This window comes from Gadus chalcogrammus, chromosome 2 (assembly GCF_026213295.1).
Source record: "Gadus chalcogrammus isolate NIFS_2021 chromosome 2, NIFS_Gcha_1.0, whole genome shotgun sequence".
NCBI classification, from domain to species: domain Eukaryota; kingdom Metazoa; phylum Chordata; class Actinopteri; order Gadiformes; family Gadidae; genus Gadus; species Gadus chalcogrammus.
This window is the reverse complement of record NC_079413.1, coordinates 13,489,333-13,508,898: the sequence shown is the minus strand read 5'-3', so window position 1 is coordinate 13,508,898 and position 19,566 is coordinate 13,489,333. Positions and strand designations below refer to the sequence as shown.

Sequence of the window (19,566 nt, the reverse complement as noted above, 5' to 3'; positions counted from 1 at the left end):
CCACCTGAGTTTAGAGATCCAACCGACTTGCGCTGATCAAAGAAATAATAAGCAGACAAAACAAAAGGAAAAAGTTTGATAAAATGCTATTCGGTTGCAGGCTGTATCCATATGGGTGCACTAGCTTACATAAAGTTTTGTTTTTAAAATTGTCAGCATTTGACAATGTTTTTAGAAATATGTTATTTTTGTGATCTCGGTCAATTTCTTTCATTTCATTTTAATCGGACCCGTTGATAATGCATTTAAAAAAATAAACTTTTAAAGTAAAAAACGTTGACCCATAGTGATAAGAGGTCCTTATAGCCAATAAGGGCCTATAAATTAACATTGTAATCATTATCTTACCGTATAATCGTTCCGTTGCATACAGTATGCGAGAGAGACCTTTTCCGAGGACAGTGTGTGTGAGATCATCCCCAACGTAACAATTAGACGTGCCTGTAGGCCTATATTACCTCTAATTGTCTTGAAGGAAGTCGCCGCCTACTGTAAGGTTGCGGAACCACTCACAATATGAAGCCAAAAAAACTCCTACAATTCTTTTTTACCTATTAATGAACTGATTTGAATCAATTAAACTATTCAATTAAACTATTTGGCATAAACACTACAGTGGATTACGTCATACACATTTCCACAGAGAGAAATAAATAACCAAGAAGAACATTAATTTGGAAATTAACTAAAACAATGTATAATGGTTGGGGGGTATTCAGATAGATTCAGATGATTGGACAGAATGGTTTCTACTTTATGGCCATTCCACTGCAGCTATCTCTATTTGTCCCATGATTATTATTCTGATATTGAGTCTTATTGTCATCACTATAGGCCTACAACATTTCAGCAAATGCAAATTAATTCTAGCCTATTTATTTTTGATGATTTATTTCGTATTTGTAATGGTGGATTCATAGTCGGCAGATATATTCGAGTGTTGAGCCCTCTATTGACCCACCGCCACTGGCTGGCAGTATTCAAGTGATTACTGAACAAACAAGAAAGAAAACAATATCGGATTCCAGAATGCAGGGGCACAAATCTCCAAGGATCCAGTGCCCCCTGTCGTATGTAATGAGGTAAAGAACTCGCTGCAGAGCTCTGCGCCCCAAATCTACGGAGTCGGCAAGCGGCCCATCTGAACACTGGCTCGACGAGTGCGCGATGCTGCATCACGTGGAAAGCACTCAATGCCAGAAATACTGAATAATAAATATTGAAACGGTAAAAAATAAATAAATAAATAAATAAATCTACAATGTGTCTCGTAAAAACAACAACTAATACCTTCTTGAAATAATCCTGAGAATAAGAAGAAGCATGTGGATGTGACGTCATCCTCTCTCAGCTGATCGTGCTGGCCATGGTACTGGCGGGAGATGCTCAGAAGTCAGCCGAGAAATACGATCTCTTTGCTATATAAAGTTTCTGATGGATGATTTTTTTTTTCTGTTTTAAATTAGGCTACTAATTTGTTTGCGATGTTCATGTGCTCCATTAATGTTTTTAGTAGGTTGTGTGTTGAAGTTCTTTATTTACTCCAATGCTCACCAAAAATGCAGCAGTCATTGCTTGCAACGCAATTCCATTGTTCAAAGCTTGTGTGTGTTTGTGTGTGTTATCACATGTGTGTGTATATATATATATATATATATATATATATATATATATATATATATATATATATATATATATATATATAAATAAACATATGATAAAAAAATTATACATATATGTATGTGCGTGTGTGTGTGTGTGTGTGTGTGTGTGTGTGTGTGTGTGTGTGTGTGTGTGTGTGTGTGTGTGTGTGTGTGTGTGTGTGTGTGTGTGTATGCCTGCCCATCCAGGGACAGTGTATTGGCATTGCTTGTTGATGTGGCCTTGGAGCAGCTGACCACCAGGGTGAAGACAGAAAATGCTATGGTGCTGCATCCCATAATAGGTTAACATCAATAGTGGCAATACTTAAACAACACCAGTATCCAGGGACTCTAAATTGCTCAAGTATACAATATAGAGTATTATTTTATCAGATGTTTATGGTCGACTATACATCCGCAAAATCTGCCTCTCTTTTGAGTCCCGAGTTACCACCATTCTAGGAAGTGCTGTGAGCTGAGTGTGCAAACACACTGGGCATACGTGAGCATTCCCACTCCAACTGAAGCCTGTGTGGGAAGCATGGCACATGTGGTTGCTAGGCGACCAAAGTTTCTTCAGGTTTTTTTTGTGTCGCTGGTCAGCCTTGAATAGCCATGTTCATGCAACCCAAAATCTAACATATAGTAGAAACAAACTTAGAATGATTGTCATATTAGTCTTGAGTACCGTTTGGAGATGATGATGGTTCTCAGACAGCATGGAAAGCAAGCCAACCCCCAAACAATTTTTATTTTGCCAAGTGAGGAACGATTTGTTGATATGCAGTTGTTTCATAATAATAATAATAATAATACATTTAATTTAGAGGCGCCTTTCAAGACACCCAAGGTCACCTTACAGAGCATATAGTCATCATAAATCGTTTAAAAAAAAACAAGACATTGTGGAAAAAATAAATAAATAAATAAATAAACATAATAAATAAAAAATAAATAAAACAAAAACAAGACAAAACAAAACAAACAAACAATTATAACAGTGATCAGTTAGACGGTGTGTGCGAGTTTGAACAGGTACGTTTTGAGTTGTGACTTGAAGGTTGTAATGGTGTCTGACTGTTTTATGTGTGGGGGGAGGGAGTTCCAGAGCCTGGGTGGTGAACAGCTGAATGACCGGGCAGGCACCCATTGTAGTGAGTCGTGATGTGGGGATACATAGTAGTCCAGCAGAGGTTGAGCGGAGGGAGCGGGAGGGAGTGTATTCTTGGAGGAGGTCGCAGAGGTAACTGGGGGCTAGGTTGTGGAGAGCTTTGTAGGTGAGGAGTAGGGTTTTGTATTGGATGCGGTAGTGTACTGGGAGCCAGTGAAGTTGGATGAGGACAGGGGTGATGTGGTCAGATGATTTGGTGCGGGTGATGATCCGGGCGGCTGAGTTCTGAATGATCTGCAGTCTGTTGATGAGTTTGGTGGGGAGTCCGGTGAGGAGGGCGTTGCAGTAGTCTATGCGTGATGTGACAAATGAGTGAACTAGGATTTCAGTGCTGGATTGGGTCAGTGATGGGCGGAGTCTGGCGATGTTGCGCAGGTGGAAGAATGCAGTCCGGGTGATGTTGTGAATATGGGGTGCGAATGAGAGGGTGTTGTCCAGGATGACGCCGAGGCTCTTGACTTTGGAGGAGAATCCATCGATGATTATGAGTGGAGCTGGGGTGTGTTGTGATTTAGTGAGGGTGGATTTGGATCCGACGAGCAGGGCCTCGGGTTTGTTTCCATTGAGTTTCAGGAAGTTCCTGCTCAACCAGCTCCGGATCTCTTCCAGGCACGTGATGAGGGAGGCTGGGGGGGATGGCAGCGGTGGGTTTGGTGGAGATGTAGACCTGTGTGTCGTCAGCGTAGCAGTGAAAATGGACCCCATGGTGACGGAGGAGTGTGCCCAGCGGGAGGAGGTAAGTGGTGAACAGGAGTGGACCCAAGACTGACCCCTGGGGGACACCCAGTGAGACACCTGAACACCCAGACTTGTGGTTGCTTAGTTGAACAAATTGTTGACGGCCGGTGAGGTAGGATGTAAACCAGGAGAGTGCAGCACCAGTGATCCCAATGCCAGCCAGGCGGTCCAGGAGCAGAGGGTGGGAGATGGTGTCGAATGCTGCGCTGAGATCGAGGAGGATGAGAATGGTGAGTAATCCAGAGTCGGCTGCAAGGAGGAGGTCGTTGGTGATTTTGACTAGGGCTGTTTCAGTGCTGTGTTTTGGACGGAAGCCAGATTGGAACGGTTCGTGGAGATTGTTTGTGTCGAGGTGGGACTGTAGTTGTGCGGCAACCACCCTTTCAAGTGTTTTGGAGATGACAGGGAGATTGGAGATGGGCCGGTAATGGTTAAGGTCAGTTGGGTCAGCACCAGGTTTTTTCAGGATGGGAGTGATGGCAGCCAGCTTGAGAGTGGGGGGTACAGTACCAGTAGTGAGGGAGGAGTTAATTATGTTGGTGATCATGGGGGAGATGGACGGAAGACATGCTTTGACAAGGGAGGTGGGAAGAGGATCGAGCTGACAGGTGGTGGTTTTGGCTTTGCGGATGAGTTCTGAAACGGTCTGTTCTGTTACTGGGGTGAAGTCAGAGAGGGAGCTGATGAGAGGTTGGCCAGAAGAGATCATCCAGGGTGGGTCATCAGAGGGGGTGCGAGATGAGGCCAGTTGTTGGTGAATGGTGTTGATTTTAGAGCTGAAGAAGTCCAGGAACGCAGTGCATTGGGTGGTGGAAATGTCTGGAGGGAGGGATTTAGGAGGCTGAAGTAAGTGGCTGACTGTTGAGAAGAGGACTCTGTTGTTGCCTGTACCAGTGTTGATGAGGTTGGAGTAGTATGAGGTTTTGGCAGTGGTGAGGGCATTCTTGTAGTGATGGAGGTGGTCCGAATACATTTGGCGGTGTACAGTGAGTTGAGTCTTATTGTAGAGTCATCATGGTGTCATATAGGTGTCTTATAGGTGTCATCATGTAGGTTTCAACATGTAATAATAAATGCCTGGCTGTGCAAGAAAAAATAAGATAGGAGTGTGGTGATTCTGTTTTGGATGCAGAGGACAAATTACTTTATAATCGGCCTGATCTTAATCGCTCCAAACAAACTTGTTTAGCCTGTTAGGATAAGTTGAGTTTTTGATTTTAATACTCCATAACAGGCTCTCGTTGTTTTCTCTGTTGTTGGCATAGCTGCACTCTATTCTGTTCATTGTTGGTATTTGCTGAAAGCTAAAAGCTTAAAGCTATGAAAGACTAAATAAAGTGTTAATCAATTGGCTAGAGTGACTTTACTATTTATTTCGTTCTTATTAGCCTTTACGTAAAATGTGTGTGTGCGTGTGTGTGCGTGTGTGTGTGTGTCTCCCTTTCCCCAGAAAGCCTACCAGGTCCGATATAATGCTCTTATTGACCTAGTCTAGGTCTGTGTCCTTCATATCCTCCCACCTGGCTTACGGTATTAATTTCAAATTTTCACCAGTGAAATATTATTTTCTCCTGCTCCATATTATCATGGTAGTATTGAGATGGACAAATAAAGGCTTGACATAGCAGGTTAAATGACAATGTTCTATGCATTAAAACAAAATAAAAAATGGCACAGATTGCATAAAATTTGGTTTAGTCAGCAGAATTTATTCTCAGAAATAATCAGGAAATCACACTTTAGTGAAACATGTGTGCTTAAAGATTGATTTTATTGTACAAACTGATTGTCGTCTTTTTGGCAGCATAGTTGCCCTGCCTTAACAAACTGGGTAGAATGGAAAAGTTTGATTGGCCGGTAAATCGTGACAAGGACTTCTTCAGAGCTCCAAGGTAACAGAGGGGTTTGTCACTCAGGTTAATGTGTTTTTGGATGAAAAGGGAAATCTCACTAAAGGTTTCATAGATCACTAGACGACAAGCAGGACAAATGCATTCATCCATCATTGCGATGAAATTGTTGGCTAGACATTAACAACATTTATATTGACATGAACTGTAACTTTCCTTCTCCATAGTGACCTCAGGCTGCGAGAAATAGGTAGGCTATATGTTAGCAAATGGGAATCTTATTAACCCGTCTTCATGGATGAAGAATGAAAACCAAGGAAGAATAGTTGTTGAAAATTATACTGTGTCTGGTTTCCAACTGTATCTCAAGGCCAGCTCAAATCGGTTACATGGTCTCCCCTTTTGTAAGTCTTACATATATTATACATATTACATATACTATGTTTCCTATTATATACAACTTCAAATTGCAAGTGGAAGTTGAATTCCAGACTTGTTTATTGCACAGAACATTATCCCCTGATTGTATTGGAAATATATATGTAAGACTTACAAAAGGGAGACCATGTAACCTATTTGAGCTGGCCTTGAGATACAGTTGGAAACCAGACACAGTATACTTTTCAACAACTATTCTTCCTTGGTTTTCATTCTTCATCCATGAAGACGGGTTAATAAGATTCCTTTGCTGCCATATAGCCTACCTATTATTCTTAGATCCTATCAAATCTGTGATTTTGAAATGGCAGGTAGGCTAAGATGATCAGAAACGCTAACCCCACACACACACACACACACACACACACACACACACACACACACACACACACACACACACACACACACACACACACACACACACACACACACACACACACACACACACACACAATATATATATTTTTTTATCATGTGTGATTTAAATGCATACATCCTAAATGTGCAATGCATTTGACTTGTTTATTCGCCCCAAAGAAGTGGGTAATCAAATATTTTTTTCCTTTTTTTTAGTGCATAGTCATGCATGCATTAAATGTCCGAGCGACCCACGCAGCTCGTGAGCGTTTAGTATCGCGATACGAGACCGAAATCCACCCGAACGTGAAAACACAAGCACTGTTGTGTCTGTGGAAGGCACTCTGCGTGGGGGTGAACGCTTGATGCTACTGGTGGTCTTGAGGGGGAGTCGTTCCGATCATGTTTGATTTTTAATTACCAACGGTTTGACGTACAACGGAAATTGAGGGAAACGCTTTGCGAACACTGTTCCTACTGTTTGCCCGTATAGCTGGACTGGACTGGCGGACCTTGTACAGATGCTGCCCCAGCGGAGAAGGTGGCATGAATAAGAAGGAGGGGAGGATGTGTTCTCGTTTTCCATACGGATAACATTTGTCTTGCGGGAAAAACGTGGATATCGTGAGGCGAACCCGTTACTTTTCCTCCCCCGTTTCGCTATGGGACAGTGTGCGCATATTGCTTTGCCGAATGGATTTTTGGGCGTCAAAGTGCCTCTGGGCCGCAGTTTGGCGTACGGAGTCCGAATTCGGGGACTAGATAGCTAGCCGTGCTAGCCGCAGTTACCCGATGCTGCTGCTATCGCGCGGATCCACACGGGAACACAAGCGGCTGGAGTCTTGGGCCCTGGCGTTGCGAGAGCTATTGCTTTATCGGAGGAAGATCCCCAGAGAAATTATTTGTTATGTGATGCTTTGCATGTTGTCTTTCAGACTCTTTTAGCCAGATCAAACGTTGCTATACAGTGGGAAAATGGGTTTTGCTGCAATGTGTGGACAAAATAGTGCAAGGGAGAACACCAACAACAGCAGTCAGAATGGGCGAGTTAAATGAGAACAATCAGCTGGTATCTAAAAGTCGCTCGTTCAACCTTTCTACGTCTATGATACACTGATCGCGCCACGCGTTTCCCCCCTCATATTATACATAACGTACAACCAAGAATTGAAGGGGAAATATGGATAAACTGACTATAATATCAGGGTGCCTCTTTTTGGCTGCAGATATCTTTGCAATAGCCAGTATTGCAAATCCGGATTGGATCAACACTGGTGAATCGGCAGGTAACTATTCGGCTAACTGCTCTTTCTCACTTTGTATTGCATTTGTATAATGTGTAACATTACTTGCCGCTGTTTCAACAACTGTCTTTTTCCGAAGCTTTGTGCGGGGTCATCTAAAGAACAAATCCACATCCATAGGTTTCGTCTGCGGCAGCATCTACTGTTTTGCCTGCATAATGATACAGTAGGACTCATGTTGTGTACTAGGAACCGTTACTCGTGATCAGTCAGAAGTGTAACATGTTTTACTGTTCTTTGAATGCACAGTCACTACTTAAGTAGTTGACTTTTAAATGAGAACCAATTATGTATTGTAATCTAGGGCTGACCTTGTGATTGTGTGTCAATTTAAGGTCAAAACATGAGACGGTATTCGCCAGTAGAGATTGTTGTCGTCGGTTCATGTTCCGGTTGACACAAGCCCAACGGTAATTGGTGATCGGCTATTTTTGTGTCGATCCGCAAAACATCCAGTCTGTTTGATAGCCTTGGCTCTCTTTTGAGTCATCTGCAGGATAACACGTTGATAAGACAGGGTTCCTTTTGTAGGTTTACCCGGTTAATCGTTATGCCATAGTCACTAGATCCAACTACAAGGACAACTACTAGTTACACAAGTGCTGGTTGTGTTTAGTCCCGGGCCTGCTGAATCTAAGTCATCTTTTGTTGGCGAAAATTCTCTTCCGTATATATAGCCTACATAAACAATCGTAACATTATGCATATTGCAATGACGAACCACTAGTTTTGTTTTGTCCTATATGGCTGTTTAAATATATGGTAGCATCAATCGATTTCAACGCCACATAATTGAAGGCAAGATTGGTACAGTGACTGTTAACATATGATGGCGCTCTTCCACTTCATTAAACCGCATGCTATGCAATGTGATCCCCCCCCCATACACTTCACAATACATTATGTACCAAACCTATTGAAAACAGTTAGGTAGGGTTACTCTGTTTTTTCCTGGGTGAAACCTAAGTTTAAATCCATAAAAATGCCACTGTTTTGCTCAAAATGTGATATCAAGGAGGTGTCTTTGGCGAGTTACCTGTGCTGCTAATAAGTTGAACATCAGGCATAATGCCATTGCCCTTACTGATCGTTGTTTAAATTCTTCTTCACACTCCTAGTCCCATGGTCTCCCCTTGCCATTGCCAACAATGGCAAGTATGCTGTGCCTTAGTTTCCACAGTGCTATACCGTTAATGTTTAACAAGTCTTTAGTTTGTGAATTACACTGGGCCCTAGTTTGTTTTGACAGTTCTCTGTGTTGTGTTGTCTTTTTTTTTTGCGTTTGCATTCTGAGGGGTAGAGTTTCATTATCCCCTCAATACTTTTTAACATGTCACACCGCAGCCCTGTTTTGCTTTTGTAAGCAGAAACTATTGCGGTCGTTTAAAAGATTATTCATTTACGGAGCAACACAAATTTGATGTATTCCCCTGACCGAAGCCACATTATTGTTCTTTGGCTTTTAATGTCCTTTTGGGACAACAGCGATGTGAGCTTTGTTGGTTCATGTACATCAATAGACTAAGGTTAAAAGATCCCCTCTCTTAACGGCTAGGTGTGTTGGATATGAAACTGGCAGAGGGACTCACTTGGGGTCTTATTCTTGAGAGCTTGCCGACGGCTGCTCAATTGTTAAAAAGTGGTCTTGAGGCATCAAATAATGAATAAGTTAAAAGGCGACTGAGATCACTGTTTATGATTATTTTACAACATTATATATTTTCTATTTAGCTATGTAGTAGGTAGTTTTCGATTATACAAAATGAAAACCATGAATGCTCCTAGTATAAATTTACTGACCTCTTTTATTGAGAATAGAAAATAAACAAACGACAACAAGGATTTATATGGGTGCCGGAAACCAGTTACAATTTTCAAAAGTCAGAGAAAGCATGGCCTTTTGTGTTAGATTAGATTGATTTTGTTGTGACTTATCTCCTAATTTTGTAATATTAATCAAGAACATTTTGCATCAACCTAAAAATACAAAATAATATAATCGGACACCACTATTGCTGATTTATTCATCTTTAAAATTCAAGCTCAACCATATCACAAAACGCTTTCTGACTCAAGAACAAAAATGTAAATGTAAATATCTGCCTTCTTTGCCAACTACTTACGCTTCTGTCATAATTGGGATTGCCTTTTAGCTTGTGATGTGATGCATTGGTAAGTAACACATGCTATAGTATACACAATTGCCAATTTGGAGAAGTAAGAAGGAAATGACACGTTGAGCGAAGCCATCTCCACACGAACAGATGGTGTGTTATAAAAGATAGGCCGGTTAAGAAAGAAAAATGTGTCCCTATTCTGGCTGCTTGCTTTTCAGTTAAACCAACACTACAGGATTTACATTGTGTACGCCAGGCCGAAAATGTTACATTTGTAAGGTTTGTGCAAAATGCGTTTGTTTAATTTTGCTAACCAGATCATTGTAGTGCCGACATGACATTGGTGTATTAATTAAACATACCATATGGCTCTTCAATGCACAGTATGCAGCATAGGGGGAACGACAGTACAATTGGACCCCACTGATTCCCCTGTGACACACTTCATAGCAGTGACCAGGGCAAGGACAGTGGAGGCTGTCTGTGATAATGTATCTGTACCCCAGAAGAACATAGGCCTTGGACTATTGCCATATTATGTGTTGATTTGTTTGCTCTTTTGTTTAAATTATTCTTGTTGGAAATAGGTGGTGAGCGATGGTCTGTGTTGGCTCAATTTCTTGGGGTTTAAAGTGGTGATTATCCCAGATAGATTGGTCTAAATTCCCACGCGTATTCTTCTCGTGGTAAATGTCCTTGAAGCTTCAGGAAGTGCTCTGGTCCGTTTCAACCCTAGAGAGAATGTTTGCTCAAGCAGTTTGTGAGTCTAAAAGTGGACCATTCTTACTCTACCTCCTGAAACCTCATCGGCCAATTTCCATTTAAGAGGAATATAAGTCTTGGTTACAAAAAAACCAAGCACGTTCTGTAACTGGGGTTATGTCTTCAGAGTTCAAATGTATTCTGTTGGGAGATTCCTACCAAAATCCTGTGCATATTGTCATTGATGAGTTTGTTTCCAATGTCAGATCACACGTACAGTTCAGTTAGAGCATATCGGCATTCTCCCCTTCTAGGGTGCTTGCAACATCTGTCAATCTATTTATTTTTGTATAATTATTAATATTCCTAAAGTCAGATACCTTCCAAGATGGCAAAAAGTGACACATTTTACAGAAATCTACTTTTATAATACTTATCAATGGCCATTATCTGAGTTATATAAAACAAATTGGTATTTTGATCTGATGTTGCTGTAGTTCATATCTTCACATTTGAAACAGTGTTGGTAGAGCTTGTCTTTCTGTTGAATTCTGTGTTCCATGTAGGCTATGTGAAAAATATACTTTATAAAATTCAGGAGCAAGAGTGCCATTGTCTGTTTGAATATACGTGTGCCCTGCCAAGGGCTGAAGTCTGCCTTGATGGGTTATTGAATGCTTTAGACGCTGGTACATTTGGCTTTATACTTGATTTCACCACTTTAGCTATCATTAACATGGTGACCATGACTGCAATAAAAAAATAATAATAATAATAATTGAAAGGGGAAGTGAGAGTTAGGAAGTGGTATAATGTCAATAGCGGACATCTCTTGCTGCTTATTTCTTATAAATAGTGTTACACAACTTTCACAGACTAAATAATGCACGATGGGAAACACTGATCAAAGTCTGGATGGTAACACTCATGGCATTGGCAAAACGTCTTACAAAACAGTTTTTGTGATTAAAATGGGTTAAACAGAATTAAACTAAACGGTTTAGTGCTCAACATTCAATATACAAACCTAGAATGAGTTGCTGTTGCTAATGCACATCTTCCATAGCCATGTTGGTGACTGTCAGACATTTTTATTAAGTTAACTTTTCTGGTCTTCATAGTACATTAATAATTTAGCTATTAGGAACGACAATCCAATGGAAACACTTCACTTTGAAGGAGCATGCAATCTTTCTGAAATTCAGACCTCTCAGGTTGCCAAGAGCTTCTTCATTCTCATCCACTTGGTTGCTATTGATCGAGGACTGCAGGGAACTGAATCATGGCTTATTGTTTTGCTTACTCTGCTAGTAATTCCTTTAGAGAAGATGCACACTAATTGACTGGCTTTCCCCATACACTGACTCCAGAATACACTTTGCTTTGCTTATCGGTAATGTAAGTAAGATAATATATGCATAGGTAATGTCATCTATAGATAAGGAAGTGTCTATATCCGGAGGTATATCTATACACATTGATAATGTATTTGAGAATCAACCTAATCTTGGATTGTGGCCATTCAGTTGATTTAAAACCGTGTGTGTGTGTGTGTGTGTGTGTGTGTGTGTGTGTGTGTGTGTGTGTGTGTGTGTGTGTGTGTGTGTGTGTGTGTGTGTGTGTGTGTGTGTGTGTGTGTGTGTGTGTGTGTGTGAGTGAGAGAGATGGAAAAGCTGAGCATCCATCACCACCATTGAACGGATTATGAAGCAATCTACCATCCATCCTGCTTTACCTCCTTGTTCTCCTTCAGACTGGCTACTCACTCACTCTGGTGTCAGCTGAATCTGAGGCCACCAACCATCTAGCAATGCACATTGCTAGAGGGTTGTTTTGGACAAAAATATAATAAATTAGTTATTGCAAAAGTAAATGGTTGACATGAGACCTCTTCAAGGTTAATAGTGGTATCATTGCTTCGTAAGCGTATATGCCAGAACACATTTATTTATTCATTCAAAATTATTAGTCCTCTTTATTTAATAACACCTTATTTCTACTCTACTATTAATCTGCTACGGTAAAAATATTATTTCCTAAGGCCCTGACCTACAGTTGACCTTGCAATGGGAATGCGTCAATCTAGGCTGATTCTGGACAGCAGTCAGAACATTGCGTCCATGAGAGAAAACATGCTGTATATATTAACAAAAATGTGAAAACGCTCACACCCACTATTGCTTTTATCACATTTGGACCCAACAAGGGTCACAAACATTTGAAAACCCAGCTGACAATTACGTTTTGATTTTATTCAGTTATATATCTGAAATATGCACACATTTCTCTTTGGTTAATTCACGAAAATCCCATCCTTTATTGAAATCCATAATTTTACTCCAACTAACAAGAGTTCTGGTGTTGTAAAGGGGGCACTTAGCAGCTGTGCTTGTGTTGACGTGAAATACATTTTGTACGGTCTCTGACCACCTCGGGTGCTATTTGTGGGTTTTCAATGTCTATTTAAAAAAACAGGACAGTCATTGTTTTCACAAACTGTGGGGGAATGTTGTCCTACCACCTCTGTCCTGACTACGCTGTTGGGTTTTCATAGACACCATGTGCAGTCATTAGTATACATCCATTAATGCACCAAGTATGTATGGGACAAGTATCCTATTATGATATTTGAAACCATAAAGTACACCGGCCATCCCATTCACATTAATCACTATTATAACCTGTGCCTTGCTGTGAAGATCACACCATCAACATATAATGCACTCGCAAATACACTTTCCGCTCCTCGTCATCCGTGTTTGTTTTGGGCATTTTAAGGAGTCATTTAGAAAGATACTTGGATCCAAAGAAACTTGGAGCAATATTCTTTTAGATAAATTTTTTCTAATCGGCAGGTTTTGGGGTTGGGGCTCTCCCAGAACCTTTCAGCCGCTACTCCAAACACTCCACACAGCTGTTCCATCTCACGGCTTGCTTGTTGTGTCCGCAGGTGCGCTGACGGTGGGTCTGGTGCGGCAGTGCCAGACCATCCACGGGCGGGACCGGACCTGCATCCCGCCGCGGCTCCCGCCCGAATGGGTCACCACACTGTTCTTCATCATCATGGGCATCATCTCGCTCACCGTCACCTGTGGCCTCCTGGTGGCGTCACACTGGCGCCGCGAAGCCACCAAGTACGCCCGCTGGATCGCCTTCACCGGCAGTAAGTGGCACGTGACGAAACGCGGTGTCGGCCCTTGGTGTTGTGATATCAGGGCTGGGGATGACTCTGAAGAGCGGGAATGGTTCCGCGTGCGGTTTGCTCAGCGATACGAGGGGAACGGACACACACTCTGGAGGTGGTTCATTAAGCCTCTGTTGGGACAAAGGACATTCTAGTGTAAATATTGGCAGGGATGGCGTGTGAAGAAGTCCCACCTAGAGGGTCTGTTTTATCTCACACAGTTTATTGGTCCTAATGTTGTTTTGACCAATCTCTGTGTGAGCAGGAAGGAGCTGGTCAGAACAGGTGTTTGCTATTCTACTGTGTCGGGTCCAATGAAGTTTTAATGTTAGCTTTGTGGTCTAATTAGGTAATGGATGAAATTAATTGACATCACTCCTTTACTTAGTCTTTCTTATCCCCTGGACTCCACTATACATGCTGCTACATATGTGCTCCACAGGGATTGGAAGCAGCCATTTCTTTGTACTTTGATGCTTTTCAGTGTTATGCAGTCGTCATTTATGAGTGAAGGCGGTGAGTGGCCGCTAGCATTCGCCGGGGGAATTGAAGCCGGGGCGACCTTTTGTTCGGACCAATGGGAGCACCTTCCGTTTACTATCACGGCAGTGTTTCCCAGGCTGAAAGTAAAAGTTGACGGAGCCCTCACACGATGCTGACGGCTGTGGTGGAGCTAAGGAGTTACTCAGTTGAATGATGGTATCCCCTTGTACACAGGCTTGGTTTGGAACCAAAACTAACAATTACACAATGGCAGTTATTTTGAAGTGGCTTCCATATTGGCTTTTTTTATACAATCAGCTCGCTGATGGAGTTGGAGCATTTTCCAATAAACACCTTTGATGTTGTTTCCTGCAGTCTCGAGACTTCAGTTTCATGGAATAGCCAAATGGAAATGACTGTGTATTATTCTCTATTTCTGGAGGGTTTTTTATTCAATCTCAGGGCTCATAATGTGTCTTCCTAAGGATGAGCCGATGAGGTTTTCTTAATGTTATCTTATTGTGCTTTTCTAGTAACCTTGTATGACTGAAAGCAATAGAGGTGTGGCGCATTCTATTTTTAACATGAAGACATGGTTTGCGAGATTCAGGATATATCAATTTTTTTTCTATTTTTTGATGGTGGTTGTAATGGAGGTTCGTCTTGATGGAACAGCCCTAAACTAACTATTACTCACATTGTTTAAGGAGTAAGCAATGTGCTTGTGTGAAATTCAGTTACAATAAATCCTGATTCTTGTGAGATCTAGAGGGTTATGAACGATGTGGGGATTTAGCTGGGCTAGGCTAATCGATGAACCGGTGTGGGTCTGTAGGGAAGGTCCGCGCAGGGGCAAAGGGTCAACCCGGTATCACGCGATTTCGTGTTCATGCGCACAAACGTTATTAATCTATTGAATCGTGTCCCGGATTACGATTGTCCGACTTTTTTAGTGCTACACAGAACGAAATGTAAACCAATGCATTCTGAATGGGAGCGTTCTCCGACAATTGACGTGCTCCACAAAACGAAACGAGAGAGAGAAAGAGAGAAAGGGAGGGACAGAGAGAGAGACCGAGAGAGAGATAAACTTCAGAAGGGGTGAGCGCAGATAGTACAGTGCACCCTCTAGTTATATATCTGTATATATTATTATCTAGTTATGTCAACATTTCTGATTTGTAAGCAGACCTCCTCAAAAACGACGTTAATTGTCGGAGAACGCTCCCATTCAGAATGCATTGGTTTACATTTCGTTCTGTGCAGCACTAAAAAAGTCGGACTATCGTGATCTGGGACACGATGCGCCCAGATTAACGTTTGTGCGCATGAGCACGAAATCGCGGAATACCGGGTTGAAAGGGTACTGACACCAAGCCGGAAGGCACCTGCTCCAACCCCCGATGTCTGCAACCTATTTGTAGTCAAGATCTCGTTACCAGTACCTGCTCATTAATGACATTGACGATGTATTTTGAAATCACTATTATATCGCTTTGGATAAAGGTGTCTACTAAATGATTTCCCATTCAAGATCCTGCACCCGGCCTGTCGTGTCTTCCTCTTTTGATAGCCATGTTGCGAACTTCTGGTGGTAAACATGTGCTGTCTTAATACATGTGGTGGTAGTGTGTGGTTAGGTTAGGTATGCTAGGTTAACTTGGTTGGCTTGTCAAGATACATTATGCTTGAGGCCTTTAGCACCAAGCAATTGAACCGGCTAAATACTAGAGAACGCAATTATTTTCCAAAGCCTGTGAAGTCCCCACATACAGTAAATGCCTAGTGGAATAGCCTCTAGTTTATTTTCTCAAGGGGCCCAATTTCTTGATGGAGCTTCAAATCTTAGTTGTGAATGCAAGACCCTAAACGTCGCTTGAAACTCTAGAGCAACCATTGAATACACTGTGACGAAAATATATGTACAAATTGGTATCACAAGCGATGCCAGGGGCTGAATTACAACGGAAAGAATGGTTGCCGTAGCTACTGGGTTGTTTTTCATCCCCATTGTCTGTGGAGTCTGTTTCATTTCGACGGCAGCCGACAACATGATGGAGGTTTTCCAGGCACATGGCGACATTTAAAGGTTAGCTTTTGATACGGGAGCAGTTGAAGAAAATAGTTACTTGTGTCCGATATGTGTTTCGGTATTCGATTGATTACAATGGGACAATGCCACCAAGGGTCAGACTGTGAGTGTGTGTATTTTACATAAGTAGCACTCCAAGCCCAGCTTACAGACGAATACCACAACAGTGAATAGTTGTTTCAGTGGAAAAATGATCAAAGGAATAAAGTGAGGAGAAAACGAACGGGACGGCCAAAACAATGGACTGAAAGAGGAAACGGCTGTGGGGAAACCGACCAGTCGTTCTTACCTGCTACACACACTCCCTCTCTGAATGCTTATGATTAATGAACGCTGTCAGCTCGCTGACAGCGTTCCATGGGTGCCAGGATGGATTTGGTAGGGATTCAGCCTACCTGGGCCAGTCAGGATGGGATAATTCATTTAGGGCTTGTTGTTGGATGACCAGGTGATCTGGTTGTAAGCAGAAACAAGTTTACCTCTGTTCTCTACCAGTACCTCCAGTGTCCTGTACCACTCCTCCTCCACCCGTCCTGCACCGTGAAGATGAATTACAGACGCAGCCTCGCCTCGCTCTCTCATCTCTCTGCTCACGACGAGACGTTAATGCTAAAGGGAATGGCAGAGGTCGAGTGGCTCAGTGTGAGAGTCATGCTTCTAAAAACAACTATAAACGACATGACCAGCATGGGTTTGTTAGGTTATGGGTTAATCAGTATGTGACACACACCGCAATCAGACAATAACCAAACTGTTTTGATTTCATCTCTCTCCCCCCGCCCCTCTCCCTCCTCACCCCCACCCCACCCCCAAACAGTGATCCTGTTCTGCATGGCGGCGCTCATCTTCCCCATAGGCTTCTACATCAACGAGGTGGGGGGCCAGCCGTACAAGCTGCCCAACAACACGGTGGTGGGCTCCTCCTACGTGCTGTTTGTGCTCTCCATCTTCTTCACCATCGTGGGACTACTGTTTGCTGGGAAGGTCTGCCTCCCGGGCTGACGGCCGTGCCAACGCCCGCCGTCCTGGAGCTACCGAAGGGGGGGCGTTTGGAGGAGCGTTTGTTTTTAGTCCGTTAATTTTTACAGAACAGACGAAAAAAGAAGAATATCAACAAACAAACGAGGAGAACAAACGAGTCGAGCCCGTCCCCGTTTTGTGGCCGGCTCCGCGGGGGGGGGGTTGGAGGGGAGGGAAACGTCTTAAGCGCAGAGGGACGTCTGCCACATCTCCCGAAGGCTGGCTCACCGTCATCGGACGTGAAAAAGGAATAAACGAACCGAGGGAGAGGGAGAGAGAGAGAGAGAGAGAGAGAGGGGGAGGGAAGGGGATCTCCGGACTCAGACCGCTGGAGGGCTGCGGGGACAGCCTAGGCCTTCCCTGCCCAGGTTTATTTAAAACATACTTTGGTCCTCTCCTTATCTCGGTCTATGTTTGTATTTTTTGGGTTGTTCTCTTTCGGTGCACTTTTTTTGGAGCGTGATCTCGGAGACAGCTGGCATTCCTGGGAGACGGGGTGGAGGCGGGGGGGAAAACAGTTGGAGCAAGAACAAGCGGTGGTGGTGGTGGGGAAGGGGGAGGAAGGGGAGGGAGGGTCGTGGGATCTGGCGGCCGCTATGCGCATTAATGCTGCTGTCATGGTTACCGTGCACCCCCCCATAGATGTTACCACCGTTGCTATTTCTGGTTCCTCAAAGCATTTTTTTCAGTTGTGTGTGTTTGTTTTTGGTACTTTCACCCCCCCCCCCCCTACTTCCCCTGCATTTTCACTGAAGCAGTTTTACTGTAGATGCTATTTTTTCATGTTATGTTCTATCCCAAACAAAACGGGAGGGAAAGCGCTGAATGTGGGAGGTCAGGGCGGGTGAGACGGGGCCTCTGACGAAACAAAAAGCAAGGCATTAACACAGGGTGTACCCCCGCCCCTCGCTTCTTTTGTGTCATGGCTCGGGCCCCACCCAAAGCGTGACCTTTTTGACAACGCATGGCAACGCCCCGCGATCTCTCTAGTGGCTGCTTGTGGGAGCTAACTACTTTTGAGGAGGGAAGTGCTTTAAACCAGGAAATGAAATTCCCCACGAGTCCGTATGGTCCGCCAGTACTCACTGGATGTCGAATGGCCAATCGCATGGCCGAACGCTGCAAGACGCACTCATTTGCATAAAGTTAACTGAAGTTCAAATCTCGTCCCGCCTCTTCAACACGCCACAATCCAACGCCCGCAATCTAGCCTTCCCATAATCCCTGGCGAATCCCACGAGAGCACGCATCCAGAACGTGAATTGGAGGTGAGAGCCATTGAATGGGAGGTGGGAGCCACACTCAAGACAAGGTGGGGCAGTGCCGTCAAGTAGACCCTGGGGGGCTCATACACCCTCTGGTGGAGAGTTGCCTCTTTATCCACTACCCACAGGATGGTTGGCCAGGGAGAGGAGTCCATCCGTGGGATACAAAGACATGGGCTGGGCAGGGGGGGGTGAGGAGAAAGGGCTTGAGCACATCTTTCCTAAGAGCCGGATCCGTAAAGTTGAATCCCACTCAATTTAAGAATCCACATGTTATTTTAAGTATCAAAATGGGGCAGCAACCAATAATGATGCGTTAGTGAACATAAACTACAACAATAAATGCAGATGAACAATGCATAGATGACTGTGAACTAAACTCATGTTACTCCAATTAGTTGTAGAGCAGTAGCATTAGTTAACAAGGTCCAAACATGGGGACCTTTGACATGTTTTTTTCTCTGCAGCTGTATACAAGTCTGCTACGGTGGTAAAAAGTGACACAGCAAACTCATAGGATCCTAGGTAGTGTGTAGAGTTGTGAAACAAGCGGGAGAGATGGGGTATGAGAATAACATAGGTACTCTCAAATTAAGTGGTGTTCTCCTGAGAAGTCTGTACACGCAGGGCGGGAAATATGGGAACCAAGAGCATTTCGGTTTGCGTTTCTTTTCTTTTGTTTGTATTTTGTTTTTTAAGAATAATAGAGCCGGGACTGCTGGGCAGTTCCATGCAAAGGGCTGGACCTTGACATGCTGTTCCTGATGCCTGTGCACACTCACATACACACACACTTTCTTTTCAATTTCTTGGATCCAATAAGTATTTCTTGCACACATGCATGGACATACATTATATCCGAGCCACAAGATTTTTCTTGTGCACTAACAGACTAATGCATGTACACGTTGTATTAGCCTAAACTCTTCAAACCACAGTGTTGTTCACAAACGCATGCATGCACACCCATCTATCTGGCTATTCTTTTAGATTCAATGTCCTACACATGAGCGCACAAACGCACGCACGTTCCTTAACTGACTCTACTCTTTGGTCCAAAGAATCGTTATTACAAACACAAACACACACACACACAAAGCCCATGCAAACATATCAGTCCTACCTTTAGATCCCGCACACAGCGGGATCTTCCTGTAAGTGTGGAGGCGGTCACAGGCTCTGGCGTCTAGTCTTTACAGAGG

General features: G+C 43.2%; 1 protein-coding gene across 1 annotated transcript; it reads left to right on the top strand.

The window, feature by feature from the left end:
- The first annotated feature begins 6,497 nt into the window (after positions 1-6,497).
- Positions 6,498-17,616, top strand: LOC130374945 (uncharacterized protein C16orf52 homolog B). Its single transcript, XM_056581929.1, has 3 exons — positions 6,498-7,483; positions 13,271-13,483; positions 16,897-17,616. The coding sequence occupies exons 1-3, from the start codon at positions 7,378-7,380 to the stop codon at positions 17,079-17,081; spliced, it is 504 nt and encodes a 167-aa protein (XP_056437904.1). The 5' UTR covers positions 6,498-7,377; the 3' UTR covers positions 17,082-17,616.
- The last annotated feature ends 1,950 nt before the right edge of the window (positions 17,617-19,566 follow it).

What these genes read in the sequence shown, in the direction of transcription:
- LOC130374945 (XM_056581929.1), top strand. Translation starts at nt 7,378, where the DNA reads ATGGATAAACTGACTATAATATCAGGGTGCCTCTTTTTGGCTGCAGAT. An exon ending in CAACACTGGTGAATCGGCAG is followed by an intron (nt 7,484 to 13,270) that starts GTAACTATTCGG and finishes TTGTGTCCGCAG; the next exon opens with GTGCGCTGACGGTGGGTCTG. An exon ending in CTGGATCGCCTTCACCGGCA is followed by an intron (nt 13,484 to 16,896) that starts GTAAGTGGCACG and finishes ACCCCCAAACAG; the next exon opens with TGATCCTGTTCTGCATGGCG.